Source organism: Osmerus eperlanus, chromosome 22 (assembly GCF_963692335.1).
Source record: "Osmerus eperlanus chromosome 22, fOsmEpe2.1, whole genome shotgun sequence".
In the NCBI taxonomy this organism is placed as follows: domain Eukaryota; kingdom Metazoa; phylum Chordata; class Actinopteri; order Osmeriformes; family Osmeridae; genus Osmerus; species Osmerus eperlanus.
The window spans coordinates 8,982,354-9,002,924 of NC_085039.1; the positions used below are offsets into that span (position 1 = coordinate 8,982,354).

Here is a 20,571-nt window from a genome sequence, read left to right on the forward strand (position 1 = left end):
ATTTGGGCAGTCTTACTATGTTCAAATACTTTGGCGAGAGGAGGATCGAACTTAGCTTCGATATTTGCCTGTATATGTTTGACACACGCCAGCACAGGAATCTGGGTGACCACAGGTCTGGTCTGGACTATTACTGCTCCACAGAACCCCTGTGGGGTTCTCTGGAGCGATGTGGTTTGGTTTCACTGTCTTAACATGAATTCCTCGGTCCAACCTTGACAATAGCCAGACTGCGAGCGGAGCCATGAGGGAGACAGAGCAAAGGAGCGTCATGTGGAGTCAGGTAAACTGCGGCCTGGACGCTCCGATCCACGCGGGAACCATTTCGAAAATGGAAAACGCAGGGCACTCCTTGTCGGCCGGGACGTGAGTTATCACTGTCATTTTCTTCCCGTGGCTGTGCTCGGTAGGCGTACATCAGGGGAGCTCACCTCTGTGTCAGGAACGGCCACAGTCCTGCCAAGTAGGCTTTCTCGCAGCGGAGTCTGTGGAAACGCCCCCCCCCCAAGGTTGTCCCACAATTCCCAGGTGCCCCCCAGCTGTCCCCCTCACCTTGAATAATGCTCTGCTGCTGCTGCTTGATGTCTCCGAAGCTCAGCCCCCGGGTCTCCTCCGGCTCGTTGACGAGCCACGGGTTCGCCGCCCCGCCGCCAGCGCCGCCGCCTCCCGATATCAACGTCGACCTGTGGAGACGTCACATGGGACGGTGACGTCAGCACGCGCGTGGGAACATCAGACGCCGCGGGGGTCCTCCTGTCAGTCAGTCAGCGGTCCGGGGCCGGACGTGAGCCAGCGCGACGGATGCCGATCGCTAACACTCGGCTACGCAAATAAACATGGCAGGCCTGCTAGCAACATGAAGTATGGACGCTAAACACGCGTGTCGCAAACAATCGCTGTGGCTTGCACATCTGTAGAACTCATGTTCTTTTCCCCAAATCTCTACCGTTGGCTTACGGACTTGTACTGTACAATAACAAATACCCCCCCCCCCCCACCTCCCCTTACAAGCCCTTCAAGTCAGTGAATGATTATTTATTTACCCATTCCGTCTTTACTTTTCTAATGAGGAAGCACTGCGTTTGTAGACATTGAATGCAACCTTGAGGTTGGCTTGTTTGGCATGTACGCGGCGGCGCAAGCTAATCAAGGCCAGGCCTCAAGGTCGCGGCAGGGTTTCGCTCCGACATAGCAGTGGATGATGAGACTCGGGGTTGTGTTGTGCTAAAACACTGTTGTGCGGTTTCCAAGCTATTCCTCTGGTAATGGGAAAAAGCTGAGAGGCCAACCCCAAGGAGGGCTTGCGGCGAGGCCTCGAGGTCTCTGCATAGAAGGGGGGGACGGGGACGATCCCTGTCCCTCGATAGGAGAGTCGTCGCCTGGTCAGGTCCCAGCGTAACCTTAGACAGTGTGGAGACTGAGTGGATTATGGTAAATATCTTTTTTTTTTTTTTTTTAAGACTGCACAGTGCCACATTTATGACTTCCCACCATTGAAATGACAGTGAAAAGCATTTGGCACGATGGTGCAACAAGGAACTGTTTTGTATCGTCTTGCACTGATGTACAGGCCGGGGTCAACCAACAAATTGGTGTCCAAAAGGTAGAAGGTCAGGTAAAAGAGCTAAAGTCGACGACAGCTCTTATGAAAACACGACGGCGCGGTCAGGTGACTCGCGGCGGGGTCAGGCGACTCCCGGCGCGGTCAGGCGACTCCCGGCGCGGTCAGGTGACTCGCGGCGCAAGCCTCCCGCGTCCCTCCTGCGACAGGCCGCTGCAGTTAAAACCGAGTTCCCAAGGAGACGAGGGGGAGTCGGCAGTCGACGCTAATCTCTCTGACATGTTTGGTAACTATCTCACCACGTGGCAGCCCTCCACTTCCTCCGGGCCTCGGCCCCGCCGTGTGAAGATTAAAGCTGATCCAATTAACCACCCAGCGCCAGGCCGCTCAGGCGCATCCCCGGGCGGCTGCACCGCACCGCCCTCTGGAGAGGAGGGGCCGGGACTCCGACCAGGACAGATTTAACTAATTGCGAGGCCGATAAAATGTAAATGGTGAGGGTTATTGGGGGGAAATTGTGTGTGTGTGGGGGGGGGGGGTTCAGAGGGGGCCATGGGGGCACTCAGCCTTCAAAGTGAGGCGCGGTGTCCTTTTTTTTCTTTTTTTGGGGGGCCAAATAATTTTGAGTCTAAAATGCCTTGAATGTATTGTTTCAGGAATAAGTTAAGCCCCCTCTGCGCTAGCGCTACCCCCCCCCCCCCAAAATGGAAGAGCTTAGGTTATCCAAGCACAGCTAATACCCCCACCACAAAGACCACACACTGTGGGTCAGCTATACTACCCACAATCCCTTCTTCCCCTACTCGACCAAACTAACCACCACATTAATATCAAAATTACACTTTCGCGGGAGAAAACTTGAGCGAAGACCACATGATTACCAGCACCAACGTAGTTATGACTAGGCCAGCAATGTGTGCAGGGGGTTTCATAAAAGATTAAAGCTTTCCCAGCGCTTATGTAGTAATAAATGACTAAACCAGACACCATAAAGGAAGCCATATGCACTACAAAAAGGAGTAGTGCTCCCACAACAAAGCCTGAGAAATTAAAAAAGAGCGTAGAGGGAAAGGATTTCACCTTCATTCGCGAAAATGTCTCCACACAAAGTACACTGAGGTGAACTCCACACATAACCACACCGCAGCAATACCCTCTTCCTGTCAAAAAACAAGCCACCTGTGTTAGGCCGGTCAAGCCCCAGTTCCAGGTAATGACTGTTTTTCAGACTCCTGTGTGGATCTGTCAGTTCGATTAGGGATAATACACAAAACAGGATACAGCCAGTGGGGTCCAGCTCTTTGATTCATCCACTACAAGAGGATATGAGCTCAGTGAAGAGTGGTAAACTGTAAACTCTTTAAGCTCTCCGGTCACACATTTCTTTTCCCCTCACTTCTTTAACCAGACTGACTCTCTGTGTGTGTGTGTGTGTGTGTGTGTGTGTGTGTGTGTGTGTGTGTGCGCGTGCGCGCGTGTGTGCATCCAAGATTTGTGAGGTTCCAAATGTGTGATCACCAAGGCGTAGCGGCAGCAAACTTCCGATTGATAGAGGAGGTCAAAATGAGGGTCACACGGAAGTCCAAAGACTTTGCACACAAAGACAGTGACCGGTGACTTATCCTCAAAAGCAGACTGTGTATCCTTCGACCCCTCTGCACGGAGACACAGCAGAGAATCATCAGTTTAATTGGATGCCTGATATGGAGAGATAGTCTTCTGAACGAATGAGCTTTCACGCATCCCTGTCAGTCACTGACAGACGCTCAGTTCTGCTCCACTGACATCAACCTACAAAGGGAGGGTTGCTAAGGCTAGGGGGGGGGGGGGGGGGGGTGCAAGTAGGACGCTTATTAATTTTGTGAAATACCTTGAGGGCTCGGGTTCTGTGACGTCACCCTTGAAAGTGGCGTTGAGTTGCTTCTCCCTGGTGACCAGGTCGTCAACGAGGTTCTGCCTTCGATCAGCTTCGGACTGCATTCTGGGAGGGCCGTGTTAAGGTCAAGCCAATGGTCAAAGAAAGACCTGAAAACCACACACACAGCAAGTATAACATGCATCGTTAAGTCTAAGAGAAAAAGACAATAAAACAAAGTAATTCAGGGTAGCGAAACGCGTGATCTGATTTGCTGGCAAACACTTCCATCTATTGGAATTTGTGAGGAACTGCACTGTGATCAAAGTGAAAGTTATTGGTGGCTTCCTGCACGACTAGTCTCATGACCAGTGATTTGTGTGATTAGAAGGATACATGCGTCGGGAGGACGAGGCCCGGAGCAAGCCCTCTCTGAGCTGGCTGATGCTCTGTTTCAGCTTCTGTAGCGACGCTCGCAGACTCATGTTGATCTGGATAACAAAGCAAGTTCTATATGCAGGTGTCCATCTATCAAGGCTTCATATCATGCATTACAATGTTGGAGATAGTTGACAGTGAACACGTTTGTTATTGTCACCCACCTTGGCAGGGTTTCCTCCGGTTCTTTGCTGCCGGTTTCTCTCGTGGATGTTCTCTGCAATTTCTTGAGCGAGGCGGCACGTAGCATCATAGTTCTGTAACCTACAGATGTAATATGCCAGTAAGCCAGGCTAGTATGTGGCATGTCCTATAGTTATTAGACTCAGACTATGTTTCGAAGAAAAGATAAGGTAATATCAAATAAAAATACTGAAGGAGTCAAAGATTGGAACTCAAGCATTGCGAGCTGTGCTATGCTGAAGTTTTAGCGACAAAAGCTGCATCCTACACAACATTGTCTATGGTTTCGAGTTGAGAATGAATTAGGCTAGCAAAGGGCTACTTGTACTGAGTCATAAATGAATCTATTTATATTATTATTGCCTGAAAGCGGACACCGAGTTTTTCTGTGCTTGTCGAGACCCTTGGTTCGTTTTGTATTAGCCTTGATCTAAATCACAAGATAAAGATCTTGACTGAGCTCCGACTTTAGTTTCCATCATGCGACAATAATTTAGCTTCTTCCTTGCATTCTACTGTCCAATGAAAATTATTTAGCAGACAGAACGTTACACCAAGACACAAATTACTTTTCTGTGCTTTTGATATGAATATTCTAGCTACTTCTCTAATACTGGTCACAGAGAAATACTGTATTGCCAGCTAACGAGGACGCTAGTAGCATAGTCCTCTCCTACTATAGTGTTTAAGAGACAGCGATTTTCCGATGTACTTTTGAGGTTGTCATTCGTAAGGAAGTTAACATTCACTTTGCTTATTTAAAACTCTACTTACCAGAGATCTTGAGAAGACATTTTAATATGAGTTCAAACAAATATACAGCGAATACCAGGCTAATAGCTTTCAGTCCTTCTTGTTTAGGTCTGACGTCAGAACAGTGAACCAAGTGGGACAAACAAAACCAATAGCACACGAATGGTAAAAAAAAAATAACCCTGTCCCCTATAAACCCGTCATAAGAAAGATTTAAGCTTAAATATTAACAGTGAGTATTTTTGGTTCTTAGATGCTTATATATTATGTATAAGCATATAAAAATGTGTTCACAACATACATACTCATCTATTTGTGTCACTCACACAACTTTATACTGTGCGGCTGTTTGCTCTATCTCTGCTGTCATCAAAGTCCCTATGTTACAAGTACAAGACTTACTCCTGAAAGTGTAGCACATTTTCTTCAGTCAATAACCCAACTGTAGCTAAGCCCCCATGCAAGATGAAACTTGTAGAGGTTTTATGTTTCATAACCAAACAATGGGTATGTTTGGATGAAAACAAAATATGTTGTTTGAAATAATAATGGTTTGAATTTCTTGGAACTACTGTTGATTTGGCATTTAAGTGTTTCAAGGAATCCCCAAGCAGGTTAATCCGATAATACAGTCATATCTGTTCCGCAGGCAAGATAAATACTGGCATAGACAACCTAACAAAAATACAACCCTTTTTTCATGTTTTGATTTACCTGTGTTACAAGTCAATTAATTGAATGATATCCATCTGTAATGTATTCTTACAATGTTAAAATGGTTTAGTTTTCGAGTGTGGATAGGGGAATCGCTGGAATTTTCCAATGAGAAAACTCCAAAACACCCTATCACCATCTGTGTCAGTCACCTGACCACCCCCACCCACAGCCTTTCATAAAAGCCTCCCCCTCAGGACGCTCGGATGTAAACAGTACCTGAGAAAGAACCGACGAGCAGGGAGTTCCCTGTCATTGAGTCTTGAGAGTACCTAGTGGAAATGATCCATGTTTCAAGAACACCAGAGTTCTCTAATTGTGGGACCATGAATTTAGATGGATCTTCGATGGAAACAGCTGTGGAACAAGACCAGAGTTCTGCAGCTTTCCATAGGAGACCCAGGTCCCATTCCTACCACAGCCCAGACGACAACAAGAACTACTTACGGGCAGAAGCCGAAGAGAATGTCACCAGGCCTCGTACTAGGTCTTTCTACATCTTTGAGGAAACGGAAGTACCTTCTGGGGGAAACTTTACTAGGTCGAACGCCCTGAGACCAAGGGCTAATTCTCTGTTGCATTTTGAGGCTGCGAAGAAAGAGAAGAGTCCAGATGGAGCCTTGTCTCGGCTCCTCTCCAAGAAGGCTAAAAAGTCGAAGCCCATCAAGCACTCCTCTTGCAGGGATCTAGATGGTATGGAAACCTTGTGTGTTGAACTAATATGAATAATCATAACACATTCTATCATGTGAGAAATAGGCGGTATAAAGAGTAACTTATCTTCGACTGTAACATTCACTGTATTTGTGAACAAGTATATTTATGACATAAATAACATTAACATGATAATAAAGACATTACAATCACCATTCTTCTGTTAATCAGGCAGCCGGGGAAGTCTCAAGGGTGTCCCCATGATGACCATCTCCGAATCAGACAACTGGGAGATAAGCTGTTGCTCAGGGATGAAGTACGGCCAGTTTGTGGACTGGGAGAAGATCGACCCAGAGGCAGCTGGGCGCTACCAGAAGATCCTGAGCGTTGAACACCAGGAACTGAAGACCATGGGCCGATCGGGGTTCTGGGCCATGCCTCACACTCTGAGAGCCAAGGCTTACTACCACATAATACATGGCATCAATTCAAGGTCCATCACCTCACAGAGAGATGTTTACCAGGATGTGTCAAAGAAGCTTTTTGGGGAGCAGAAGATGACCACACACCCTTTTCCAGAATACATGGAAGATGGTGGTATTCCCAGGTATTGTACCCAAACTACAGTATTTATTTTACACTAACAGCTTGGTGAGGTAAAATAAGTGTGTTCATAAAATCCTGAGTCATTACAGATATATGTTGTGCATTAAGCATTAAGTACATTTTCTCTACTTCCTGCCCTGAGGTATTGCCTCAACAAAGCAGGCCTAAACTCAGTCAAGAAGATCCTCCTCTGCATCGGCAAATATTTCCCCGACATCAACTTCTGCCCAATCCTACCCGCCCTGGTCTCTCTCCTGCTACATTTCAGCGAAGACGAAGCAGAGTGTTTCCACAGCATCTGTCGCCTCATCTCCTACAAAGACCCCAACAAACGTTACATTGACCAGACCTTCCTCACTTACCGAGCCTCCTGCATGACCTTTGGCGACCTTGCCAACAAGTACTGTCGTGGCATTCGCAAACTCATCGCTAGTTCCCACCAGAACCTCTTTGAGTTCTACTCTGACTGGATCATGTGGATCTTCGCTGACCTTCCGTTCACCTACGCCATCAGAGTCCTGGATGTTTACCTGCTGGAGGGGTACAAGGTTCTTTACAGGGTGGCGCTGGCCCTACTCAGCTTGTACAAGGTGTCGGTTTCATCGCGTGTGGCGGACGTAGAGGATTTCAGGAGGGACATGAAGAGCTTTGTGGAGAGTGTGGCACGCCACTGTTCCATAGAGAAGCTTCTGGAAAGGGCCTTCAGCATCCAAATGGCCACCAGGAGGGAGCTCAATCTGCTCTTCAATGCCAACAAAGACTCACTCATGCAAAAGGGTGTCAGCATTCATCAGAAGAGGTGAGAATATGGTAGAAACCAATAACAGTAACGTCACATAATTTGTAAGCTATTACCATGATGTGACTACAACTATAGGTATTGCCAAGGTAGATGCTAGGGGTTCTAGGCCCCCTGAATTGTACAGGAAAGTGTGGGGTCCGGCAGGGCCCCATGTCTGACCAGGGCCCTTAGAATCATCCTAATCTTCCCCCCCCATTACGGCGCCTCTAGGTATTGCTATGTGGTTCCATAATGATTTTCATATGTATTATCAATTGCATAACAAATGGCTGCATTTGATCCGTCTAGGCAAGCAGTCCAAACGGTGGACTTTGGAAACTTCAAATCAAGTGTTGTGACGGGCACAGAGATGAGAATTGTCTGGGCCTGGATCCCAGAACGCTTTGCCCTCTTTGAACCTATGAGGCTGTTCAGCACAGATGAACATGTCCGAAGTCTGTCTTCGTAAGTATTCACGTTTTACTATTCCTATGATATGTAATGTAATGTTTTTCTCAATGGCGCTGAAGCTAAATGTATATAGTTTGCCTTTTGAATGCAAACTTTTGAATTTTGTATAGCACAATCAATAGCTTTGAAGTAAGTGTGATGTGGAAGCTAGCTAACCTCAGGGCTTGGTTACATAACACTGAGAGAGGCAGTGTTGGTTGTATCAACATGTAGTGCATAACTGAGTATTCTCCGGGTCAGAAGCATGAACAATTCCTACTTTACTTAAAGTGAAATTTGGTTGAACTTGATTGTTGTAGTTTTTTGTTTTTACGTCAACGTTAACAGAAAATGCTTTGAGTTTCCTTGTCACAATTTGCGTCAATTTGATGATAGAATTGAACATTAGCAGCAGTCAACAATAGAGTCTTCTAATCTATGCACTCTGTCTCCGATGTCCTTCAAATGTTTTTTTGACTTTCCCTCGGTTGCTGCACAAACAAGTCCCTTCTGCAGAAAACGGCAGATTAGGTCTGGCGTTTGAAAAGTTGTGTGACTGGTTACTACAGAATGACAAGTCAACATGGTGCATGACTGTGACTGACCTTTTGTTGACCTTTCACCGACTCAGACATTCTACGACATTCTATTCTTGATTACTGAATGAACCACCAAAAACACCTGTCAACTAGGGTGAAACACTTTCAATATTGAAACCATTGATCACATGGTCCACCAATACACTGATATTACACTGGTTAATTGTGTTTAAAAATCAATTTAATTTCTATCAGACTTAAACTGCATCTATGGTCATTTTGAATTGGCATCTAAATCTAGGTTGGATGCAACTGGTTGGATGATACTGTAAGGTTAATTTCAACTACATACCTAAAACGCTACTACATGTCCACTTTAAAGTTACAGATGATTGTATGTGAATGTTTATTTGGATTTCTCCAGAGTTTTCTCCCATGTTGAAGGACATGAGCCTGCTGTACTGCTTCTCAAAACAGTGGATGAAGAGGTAAATACTAAACAGGAACGCTTACATCAAATAGTAGGATAGGTTACACGTTTTACCCCGTGTTTACAAGTACTGTGCTGCTATCGTATTTTACAGGTGTGTGGTGCTTTCCTGTCGACCGATTTATTAGAGCGGAAAAGACTTGACTCAGAGGGACTTCAATATTTTGGGACTGGAGAAAGTTTCGTCTTTACGGTGAGACATAGTACAATATAATCGAATTGAATAGAAGAAAATATTTTGTCTACACAGGTGGACATTTTTCTTTGCAAGTCGTGGCATATTACACACATAACCCATATACACAGACACTGGATCACTGGATATCTTTAAAACAAATAACAACATGATGAGAACAGTACAAAAATATTTCCCTTTCAAACATGCTGTGGTTTACTTGCAATTCACATGACCGCGCTACCGTTGTCCTCTGTCCTTACAGTGATCAGATCACTGAAACACAGCTACTTTTCAATTGCAGTGAGTAACAATATACTTGTTCTTTCAGCTACGGCCGGGCATGGAGCGTTACCAATGTGCTTTGGTCCGGATCATGTCCCGGAGGCGTCCCTCTCAGGATATCTCCTCTGCTGGCACCCCCCACAACCCCTGCCTGACATGCCCCTTCAACACCCCCTCAGAAAGATCCCTATCTATCTTGCCCAAGAGTACCAAAGTACAGGGAGCCTCCAGATTCATTGCAGGAGACAACGAGAAGCTGGTCATTGGTAAACTGTTTGTTGATGAAAACAGTCCTGTAAAACATACGCCTGCTTGAACTTCCTTAACATCGTTGAGGGATCTTTAACCCTGCCTTGCAATAGGAACACTCATAGCATTGTATATGTTTGGACTTTGCACTGAGAGAGAGGTGTTGGGGTTAAAAGGATCTGTTTGTATAGTGTATTGGTATAAATATTACTGTGAAGCTCGTGAACGACAATTAGCAGGGGGCTGTTGACAGTGTGTATACCTGTACAGTGCTGACGTATTTACAGTATGGGTTGTGTGCGTATCTCTTTAGGAGGCGATGGGGGTCATGCCATCTACCTGCATGAAGACTTGCAAGAGGGGTACACAGAGCGGTGTGACACCTTTGAGAGCGCTCCTCTCTGCAAAGGACATTTCAAGATTCAGTCTTTGGAAGTGTGGGGAATCCAGAACGCTATTTCCTTCTCACACTATTTCACTCATTGAAGACATTGACAGACCTTTGATGTCAAGTTACGCCAAAACGCTGTATTTTGCTGCCTCTGACGTTCACTTTATGTTTGTTTTCATTCCATTATGTCTGTTGTGGCTATATTTTCCATGAACTGTAGGTTTATGTTAGGTATACGAGTGACATTGTGACACGCAAAATGTGTATTGTACAGGAGGAATATGTTTTTATAGTATTTTCTAAACCTGTCACTGGTCAATGTGATATTTTGTAATATATCTGAATTAAGTGTTAAAAACGGCATGCTATTAAAATTATTATAAGGATTGTTAACTATCTACATGAGTATTTGACAAGTAGTATAAATAAAGCATTACAACTGTAAGTCTCAACATTGAGGAATCGCGCAGCCTTTAGTCTTTTTCTTGAATAATGATGATAATGTCCAGAGCCATAGAGATTTCTATGGCTATTTCTGTTCTAAGATTTCTACGGCTAGATGTCTATGGCTTTGGCAGTGCCATAGACAGTAACCATAGGAACAGACTCAAACAAATCGTGCTGTTGCTAGGTCACGTTTGTTTGGATGGTAAATTGAGAAAGCTGGCAAATTATCATTACATACGTATAAGCTAGCTAGCTAAAAACTCGCTTTTGCAAGTTGCAGTGTTTATGTTAATAGTTTTGAAGAAGGTAAGGCCGTGAAGAATCATGGCTGGGGACGCGCAGGACATTCCACGCCTTGAATTAGAGTCTGTCATTGGATTTAATGGTATGTTATGAAGATTATGCAGTTAGGCTACTAGTAGAGCTACAGTACTGTACAGTACAGTACTGTAGTGCTAGTCTAACAGTTGGCTCTAGTACAGTAGCCTATCGCGGCTAGCCCACACTAGCTATACAATAAATGCATTTGATATAGGCAATTCGTTAAAAACGGGAACACAAACTAAGGTTACGTTTGCAATTCTTTTGTCAGGACATGTCTTTTCTGGCCTACAAGTCCATCCAGATAGTGAACACTTAATTTATCCTCTCGGTTGCACGATCATCGTAAAAAGTATCAAGGATGGCAAACAAGAGTTCCTACATGGACACACAAACAACGTCTCCTGTGTCGCTGTTTCCCAAAGTGGAAAATACATTGCCTCAGGACAAGTCACTTTCATGGGCTTCAAGGTAAACACGGGAAAGGGTCTTTCTTTGTCAACTCATAGGTTAATTAATGAACATAGTGAAATCAAATTAAAACTATCACTTCACTCTAGGCTGATATTATAATATGGGATTATGCCAAAAAAGACATACATGCCAGACTACAACTTCACAAAGCGAAGGTGGAAGGTCTGGCCTTCTCTCCCAATGACAAGTACCTGGTGTCCTTGGGTGGCCAGGATGATGGCAGGTACAGAGAATATTTGATCTATAACACCATGTCTAATATTACCGTGTAATAAAGCCAATATGTGTGTCCTCTGGTGTACTGTGTACAGTATGAGTACTGTGTCTCCGTGTGTGAATGACGCTTCCCTTGTCTTGCAGCATCGTGGTGTGGAACATCGAGAGCAAGGAGGCCATCTGTGGGAGTCCAGCCTCAGCCCACAGCGCGGGCCAGTGCCTCACCATCAAGTACAGCAACGACACCGACGACCTCTTCATCTCAGCTGGGAAGTGAGTGACTCGTTCAAAGTGGGCTTTGGTTCGTTCGTTCTGGAACTCTCCCTCTGTGGACAGGATGCAAATGCCGAAAGTTGCAGCGGAAAGGTCAGTCGTCTTAAGGGGCAAGTTCATACCATTCCTCCAGCTCTTGTGCTTTTGTGCTTTTCTGTTTTAGTGGCACACTGCGTGTTTGGGAGTTAGACCTTCCCAACAGGAAGATCCGCCCCACGGAATGCCAGACAGGCCAGCTGAAGAGGATAGTGAAATGCATCGAGGTGAGAGAGACACAAACCCATGTCCCACCCACTTTTTGAAAACAGCAAATCTGTCCCCCCCCCCCCCCACACACACTTTTCATTAAGAAAATCGAATTCAACAACCGCGTCCTCAGTTATAAAAAAAAAAACGTCCCGCCCACATTTAAAACCAAACCCACGCCCCTGCACAAACGCTGTAAGAGGAACCAATGCCGTCTACAATGTATTTCATGATCAAGAGCCATGAAAGCGATGGCCGTACAAATCTCACGCGTGAAGGTGGCGTTCTTGCCTTGTGCCGTCCTACACCTTGTGCTTACGCAATACTGTGACTCGTCATTAAACTGGAAGAGCCATTCTTGAAGAATGTGCATTTGTGAAGAAAGTGGTGGCGAACCAGGAGTGTTGTCCTACGGTAGCAGTGGAGGATTGACATGAACGGTGTGGACCTGACGTGTTACAGATCCAGGAGGACGGCGAGTTCTTCTACTGCGGCACGACCAGCGGAGACATCATGAAGGTGAACCTGAAGACACGGTTGCTGAACAGCTGCGGGCCGCTCAAACAGAAGTTTCGCAAGGTGGGTCGTAAGCCAATCAAATCAAAGGAGGGCTGCAGGCTTCGTGATTGTTTTTCACTGCTTCGCTCGAGGTCGTTTAAGACACACCAGTGATTGAATTATAGCCTATCGCTAAAGGATGACATTGGGAGAAATTGCTGGAAAAAATGGCTACAAGGCCTCTGACATTCCTATGTGGTTGCCATTGTGGGAAACCGAGAGAAACATACCGTGTCATTTCTAACCTCAACCGGCCGGGATTTGCTGTTCTTCCTTGTTTTCTTCTGAGCAGGGTGTAAACACGTTGAAGATGCTGATGTCAGGGGACATCCTGGTGGGCTCGGGAGACGGCATGTTCACCCTGTGCTCCGGAGCCAACTTCAAAACCCTCAAGTGAGCTTCTCAAGCGATCATCACACCACCGCTCACTCGGAATGTGGAGATGAATGGTTACATTTGAATTTGAATAAGCGTTTTGTATGGCTGTTGGGTGGTACTGGAGTGTTGGGTGACATCACATGATTGTTCATCAATAGCTGGGTCGATTTGTCTTACACATACACTTTTATAAACATAGATTTACACGCAGAAAATAGGTTTCATCCACAGACTAATTATTGTGCTAATCCTCAAGTCCAGTAAAGTTTATCAATGTGAACTGTCCCTGTGAAAAGTAACTGTAAATAGAAAAAGCAAAGTTAGGGTTGTGATGTGTACAATCAGTCACACAGCCTCCTCCGTCATGTGACAGGAAGGTCCAGCTGGAGGGCGGGGTGACGTCCGTCACGCTGCGAGGCAAGGGCCAGCAGTTCTTCGCCGGGACGGTGGCCTCTCAGATCTACCGCTTCGACCACACGGACTTCCAAGCCGAGCTCATTTCCACGAGTCACAACAGCACTGTCAAGGACGTGGCCTTCCCCTTGTGAGTGATGGCCGGGCTAATTTAGTACAGACCCCATTTCACCTAGAGGACCCTCAGGCTTGCTCGTCAGTACCCAGGTTTCCCCACTAGAGGTCACTATATCCTTTGAGAAAGAATAGTTGAAAATACTCCAGTCGATTTAGCTCTTGACACACTCGCTTTTAAGCTGAACAGGTAAGCCAGCAAACTGTAGCTGGGTCAGAGGCAGAACTGCACAGCAAAGCCTTCTTCCCAGAGCCAACATCCCTTCAAACGTCCACAGACTCGCGTGTCTTTTCTTCCAGCGGCTCGTCCGAGCTCTTCGCCACCTGCTCCCAGGATGACATCAGAGTGTGGCACTCCGACACCTCCAAGGAGCTGCTGCGCATCTCCGTGCCCAACATGACCTGCAACGCCCTGGACTTCATGATCGACGGACGGAGCATCATCAGCGGTGGGCCCGCGCGCCCGCGCACAGAGCCGGCATCTGCACACCCCGATGCTATTCCAAAGGATATGCCATCCACGTCCTTTGTAGCTTCACGGCTGGTCTCGCACGTCACACGCCTAGCATTGCTTCACATCCGACATGTGTGTCACCATCCGGCCTACATACCGTTACATCACACTACGACCCAGGCCGCTACAGATTCAGGGGAGGCCCGGAGAGGCGATCTTTCGCAGCTCGCTCACGTGTTTTTCATTTTTTTTCGCCAGCGTGGAACGACGGGAAGATCCGCGTGTTCGCTCCGGAGAGCGGCAGGGAGATGCTGGTCGTCCACAACGCCCACAGCATGGGAGTGACCGCCATCGCCGGCACCAGGGACTGCAAGCGGATCGTGAGCGGAGGGGGAGAGGGACAGGTGAGGCGCGACAGGCTGGAGAACAGGCATTCGCCCCCTCGTTACGGCGAGCCCTCCATACCACGCCGTCCGCTGACGACACGGTCGGGCCGTAGGGGGGTTCGCGAAGCGACTGTTTTAAAAGGGTGCTTTTCAGGCGTTGCTTTTAAGTGAGCGTCTTCGTGTTTTCTTTTTCACTCGTGGCCTGTGGCAGGTGCGGGTGTGGGAGATATTGCAGGGCTGTCACCGTCTGCTGGAGACCATGAAAGAGCACAAGGCCACCATCACTTGCATCAAGATCAAGAGCAATGACAAAGAGTGTGTCACAGCCAGCTCGGACGGAGCCTGCATCATCTGGGACCTGGTGTGAGTTTCCGACGCCAAACGTCTCAAGACCCACACGCATACATGCGCGTGCATATCTAACAGGTCGTCGTACATTAGTGCGTGTGTGAGCCACACGCGCATGCATTAGCGCGCGTTGCTCACACACATACGTGAGTGTGGCGCTAGACTACCTGTTTTTTATGGGGTTTTTATTGAGCCCTTCGACTCTCTCGTTCTCTCTCTGACCTTCTCTATCTCTCTTACCTCCATTTCTTTTTCTCTGATCCCATCCTCCCGCTTCTGTTGCAGACGCTTTGTGAGGAATCAGATGGTTCTAGCCAACACTCTGTTCAGATGTGTGTGTTACCACCCCGAGGAGTACCAGGTCATCACCAGTGGCACTGACAGAAAGGTTTGGAATGACTACAATCCTATCCATGCCTATTGTGCACTCAATGGCACTGAAGTACCATAGAGGTGTGTTTAGAGTGTGTGTAATCATGTGGACCGGTTACGCACAGTGCTGTTGTTTTGAGTAAATCCCCTCTCCAGCAGACACTATCAAGCCATTCAGCGGCAGTCCTATGTTGCCAAGTGCACACAGCAGTTAACTGGGTTGTGATTGTTTGTAATGAACAAGCTAAATCATCTAACGATCGCTAAGAAAAGGTCACAAGTTCAAAATGGCGCCTGTGAACAACTGCCTCTCCGATACGAGGCTCATCCACCTCTGCGCGAATAAACCCATATTGTCGTCTCAACACCACGCTGTGAGGCGAAGACAAGCTGTACTGATTAGCCAGCACTGTGTATACACTGTGATGGAAAAGAGAGTGAAAGGGAGGGGAGTGAAAGAGAGAGAGAGAGGGTAAATAATAAAAAAGAAAGATAGAAGAGGGCCCTCTGGCTCACGCGCCTTCCTGCGGATGCACCCGTGCCATCCGTGTGCGCGCGTGCCAGCTCCGCCATCTGCTCGCCCCGGGACACAGGCACTCTGTCTGGGGAGGCAAAAGGCCCGTTACCCCCCACACCCTCTCCATCCCTGCCTGCCTACACTCAGCATATCCGGGGAGCCGACAGAGTATCAAGTGAGGGAGCGAGGGGAAAAAACGAAAAAGATGTGTGGGGAAGGGAAGGAAAGACAGAAAGAAAGATGGCGACAGAGAGAGATTGAGAGGGTGTCAAAAAGGCAGAGAGACTGGAAATGCGTGCGTGGGCCGAAGCAGGTCCTCTTGGCTCTGGGTTCCATGGCGGGACTCATCTGAGACAGCTTCACACCCTCTCCAGCGTCGGAAGGGACGGAGAGGACAGCTTGGCTGCGAGGTCGGCTCGGCGTTCTCTCATTCCTGTGTGTGATTGTTTGTTTGTTGGCCTCCCAAGCTTCATGGGTCTGTGGTCGGCAGCCATGTTGTTTGAGGTTGGATTCGGCACCGCGTGCATTTCGGTTATTATTATGGCATTTCAGTTACAGGGGAAATATCCGTTGTTGATGCCGCTCTTTTGAAAAATGCTTTCTGAGAGACTACTGTCTTTCAGACACACTGTACTTTGAGACGGAACAAATGGTGCTCATTTTAGTTCTCCCGTTTGTTCTACCGACTTCGAAGCCTTTTTTTCCTAGCACGGAAGAGAATGCTTTTTGAACATGTTGTTGTGGTTCGTCGGATGTCCTTGAGGAGCCCAATTACGCTGAGAAAGAGATTGTTCATTTGTGAGGAGGTGGTTAAGTGGATTAGTGTGATCAGGCACACTGCACAGAGACAGGACTGATCAGAGCCCACACTAAAGACTGTTCCCCCTTCATACGCGTTACAAAATATCCCTTTACCGCAGTAAACCATTCATATGTTTCTGACCATGTAAGGCAACCAGACATACTGCAGGACAATGCACTGTAGATTAATAGGGACCCGCGCACAGTCGTCACAGAAAAGATAGAGCTTCCACTGCATCATGAATAATGATGACGTACTGTTTTCTCTGTAAGGGGGCTGTGCCACAGGCCGCATGTTCTGGCAGTGGGTGTGGTAGGTAAGCGAGGGTAACAGTAGCTAGCCTGACTGGACGTAATTCATTCCTACTGGCCGTTGAGGTGGCCGGGGGCCAGGTTCCTCGGCGGAGAGTGAGAGAACACAGATGGACAAGGGCGGCTCACACAGATAGGACGCCACTAATAAGCCCACCATGTCAGGAGAGAGAGAGAGAGAGAGAGAGAGAGAGAGAGAGAGAGAGAGAGGGAGGGAGGGAGGGAGGGAGGGAGGGAGGGAGAGAGAGAGAGAGAGAGAGAGAGAGAGAGAGAGAGAGAGAGAGAGAGAGAGAGAGAGAGAGAGAGAGAGAGAGAGAGAGAGAGAGAGAGAGAGAGAGAGAAATGGAGAGAGAGGGGGATCGTGACAAACACTGGGGAGTCTAATTTGTGTCTGTGTCTGTTAGTCACTCTGGTGTCCTTTTTCAGGTGTGCCACACTTATCTACTTTACAAAGTCACCTTTAATGATAGTATTAGAGCATTGCTATTAGCTGATATTGTTTTGTGTGTTTTGGTCATTGCATTGACCAAGTAGATTCATCTTACTGGAGTACAGAAACTAACCAAGTCACAAATCCATTCCACTTGAAACATGGGATATACACAGAATTGTGTCTTGTTTATTTTAACGTCATGGAACCGTCTTGGAACCATAAATACGATGCATTTCATCCTTGATTCTGTTTGTTTTCCTCCTGTCCCATTACAACAAACCGTATTTGATATGTGCAAGATTGCATTACCCCTTTGTAATGCATTATGTTTGTGGTCCTGGACTGAGGGATAAAACACAGCTATTCTCATAAATGCTTCTATTCTGAGCTCAACCAAGTAACACAAATTCTCCTCTTCTGTTTGCCCACAACCAACAATCCTCCAGATATTTTTAGAATGTATTCCAGGAGTTGATCGATTAGCATATTCTTGAAACGTAATACATTTTCTTATTTATCTGTGCAGGTGGCCCTGCTTTGGGCCCCCTATATTTTCATTTATTTGATTCAGTCCGTAAATAGATTTCTTCTTTTGCTACTGTAATTAGATTCCCCACCTAAGGAATTGATTGCTTTCAAGTGCAATCTGTTTGGCCCCTTTCAATATTTCCAGACACAGGAAGGACTAAATAGTCTTATCGTGTGCACACTCCATTCCTTCGTTCCGAGCGCCTCTGAAGCTGTAGTTTAATGATGAATTCCTTCATACGCCTGACTGGTTTGTAATAGTAATTAGCTTTGTCGTAAAAATAACAAGAAAGGACCCTAACTTGCGTGTGGGAGATGGTGGTATTGCCGCGCTAAAAATAACTTCAAAAAACAATCGCCTTTGAGAGGCCGAGTCTTTGACAGCTGCACACCCTCAGGAGACGATTAACTCTCATTTAAAGTTGCAAACGTGTTTTGTTTTCTGTGTGTTTGTTTTCTTTTTTTACGGTGGCATACGACAACTTGATAGCCTTCCACCGTCTGTATTTACATATAGAGGAGTAATGAGGATGAATAAGGCAGAGAAGCTGTGTCGGCTCAGTATAACAAGTCAGACAAGTGACACAATCTCTCCTCACTCTACACTATAATGCGACACGTATACTATGTTGTGGCCCTGGAAGTATTCCAAGTCTATGAATCACGCAACTCCCTGAGGGGAAGAATTCGACTCAGGCAGGTACATACAGGATGTGCCAACACCTTGAATGAAGATATCAAATATGTCAACGGTGATCTCCTAAACGTGATCTTGGTCTTGGTCTTCATCCCATTGATGTGCCATTTCTGCCCTGTGCTGTGTCCTCTCTAGATTGGGTACTGGGAGGTGTACGATGGATCAGCCATCAGGGAACTGGAAGGGTCCCTTTCAGGGGCCATCAATGGCATGCACATCACACAGGACGGCAGCCATTTTGTCACAGGTATAGTTTCTATTGGTGTCGGTTAAACTGAGTTTGTTTTCATTGTCAACAGAGATGAATATTGCTATTGAAATGTTTATTTTTCTCCGACTACTAATGGAAAAACAACTGAACCCCATAATTCCGACAGGCATAAAACAGGCATAAACGTTTTTGCAGTTCTGGAAAGTGAACAAATCTTACCAAAGCGCCCTGCAGAACACATGAATAAACGATGCGTTCTTCAAACGCCCCCCCCCCCCCCCCCCCCCCCCACTAGGTGGCGATGACAAGCTGGTGAAGGTGTGGGACTACTCAGAGGGCGAGGTCACCCACGTGGGCGTCGGTCACAGCGGCAGCATCACCAGCATCAGGATCTGCACCAACAACCGCTGGGTGGTCAGCACCAGCGCTGACGGGGCCGTGCTCCGCTGGAGGTACCCCCACGCTTCCTAGAGCGCCCTCCGCTGGTCTGGAGGGATCAGGGCGTCGTAGAACGCTTTCCCTTCGTTCGCCTCGAATGAATATCTCGCTCCCTTTACGCGAGCATTTCCATCACAGGTACTTTTACAACTGTGTCAAGAAATAAACGGACTCTGATAACAGAGCAGGGTTTAGAATATGTATTCTTGCATGTGTGACTGTAGGCAATATACGATTGTAGTTATGTGATTGCACTAATGTGCAATTTCTATCTAATCTTCACAATGCATCATCTACAGGTGGAATCTTATGGTAATGCCATAATAATGAATTCACATTTACAATTCATCTCATGTAAAGCCAGATAGTACATTAACAGACCCTTTTCGGTATACTCATATGCAAAACAGTTTGGGAACCTATTTTCTTTAGAAAAGAAAAATCACAAAGAATCAATTGTGTCTCTCTTTTTGTCTTTTCTCCATTAAATGAAATGCGAAAAAGCCCTACTCGGTCTACACAGTACATTAGATGCGTATTTCATTCAAGGTACGACCGTCTGCTGCGTGTCTCATGTGGTAAAAAAGAAAGAGAGAGGCGAGGCCCAGATTCCGGGGCACTTTAGCACACTGCTCCTGTCAGCTAATCTATCACTGGGGGCTCCCTGGTGAGCACTGGTGAGGAGGGAAGCTCAGAGAATGGGCCTCGTGGAGTGTCTCTCTCTCTCTCCCAAACTCATTCCCATTGCTCCGGAGCACACTCAATAATGAATAGCTACCCCCTGTTACACCACAAAGTCGGCAGCATCAAGAAGCGAGTCAGCAGAAATGGCCCCCCCAGCTCGATGGAATGGGTGTCCCTCTGCCCTCCTGCTGCCCTGGCTCCACGGACGCCCACGGGGTTCCTTTCCTTCTGAAGGGAGGATCGTTGAGCCTATCGCTGTGATGTGAAATGGGTGTTTGATTTCGCAGGCTTGAGCTGGTCATGCGAGAGCTGCTATAACTAAATCAAATGAGCATGTTATCCATATCCCCGCTGGGGGAAAAGGGTATTATCGAAATACAGGATGAGACAGAATCTAGTTCAATATATAAGAACATCTGGCTCACTAAATCCAATCTCTGGTATTGGCGAGCTGTGAAATTAAACTGAACTGATTAAGAATATCAGCAGCTAAGGCGCAAAAAACATGCAGTAGCAGCATTTGCCAACTTTCAAAACTATTTCATTGCCTTTGAAAGAGCTTTACATCTGTTTCCCCCCCCCCCCCCCCCGCAGAATTGTATGCCTTTTTATAGTGCAAATAGGAACAGTGTGGGATCTTAGTATTTTGGGGAATTTGAAGAGAGACAATACATTAGAGGAGCACGTGACTGGTGAGGCAGATGCAGCTGGTACCCATCACTATCATTAGCGGCAAACAATTTCTCCCGTAACAGCAGGGGGCTCAAACACCTACATACATCCTACATCCTATGAAGAATTCTGACCAATTTATTGAAAGCACCA

General features: G+C 46.7%; 3 protein-coding genes across 4 annotated transcripts in view; 2 read left to right on the plus strand and 1 right to left on the minus strand.

The window, feature by feature from the left end:
- The window catches only part of stx8 (syntaxin 8), a 33,103-nt gene extending 28,179 nt beyond the window's left edge, over nt 1-4,924 (minus strand). The window contains exons 1-5 of one of the 2 annotated variants that reach the window (XM_062448450.1): nt 4,812-4,924; nt 4,019-4,118; nt 3,813-3,907; nt 3,432-3,542; nt 553-683 (exon numbers count right to left, since the gene is read on the minus strand). In XM_062448450.1, the coding sequence (XP_062304434.1) occupies nt 553-683; nt 3,432-3,542; nt 3,813-3,907; nt 4,019-4,118; nt 4,812-4,831 (457 nt within the window). In that variant the 5' untranslated portion in view covers nt 4,832-4,924. Of the gene's footprint in view, nt 1-552; nt 684-3,431; nt 3,543-3,812; nt 3,908-4,018; nt 4,119-4,807 lie in introns of both variants that reach the window. The other variant, XM_062448451.1, reaches the window with a different exon arrangement.
- An 805-nt stretch (nt 4,925-5,729) lies between these two features.
- LOC134008816 (TBC1 domain family member 24-like) lies at nt 5,730-10,576 on the plus strand. The gene is made up of 8 exons (XM_062448354.1): nt 5,730-6,197; nt 6,390-6,765; nt 6,907-7,563; nt 7,855-8,010; nt 8,959-9,022; nt 9,119-9,217; nt 9,531-9,750; nt 10,047-10,576. Exons 1-8 carry the CDS (start codon nt 5,786-5,788, stop codon nt 10,217-10,219), a joined length of 2,157 nt encoding a protein of 718 aa, XP_062304338.1. The 5' UTR covers nt 5,730-5,785; the 3' UTR covers nt 10,220-10,576.
- A 194-nt stretch (nt 10,577-10,770) lies between these two features.
- cfap52 (cilia and flagella associated protein 52) lies at nt 10,771-19,168 on the plus strand. The gene is made up of 14 exons (XM_062448371.1): nt 10,771-10,956; nt 11,164-11,363; nt 11,453-11,589; nt 11,727-11,855; nt 12,019-12,118; nt 12,564-12,680; nt 12,952-13,052; nt 13,411-13,581; nt 13,866-14,014; nt 14,278-14,423; nt 14,617-14,768; nt 15,039-15,141; nt 18,549-18,660; nt 18,920-19,168. Exons 1-14 carry the CDS (start codon nt 10,896-10,898, stop codon nt 19,093-19,095), a joined length of 1,854 nt encoding a protein of 617 aa, XP_062304355.1. The 5' UTR covers nt 10,771-10,895; the 3' UTR covers nt 19,096-19,168.
- Nucleotides 19,169-20,571: the final 1,403 nt, after the last annotated feature.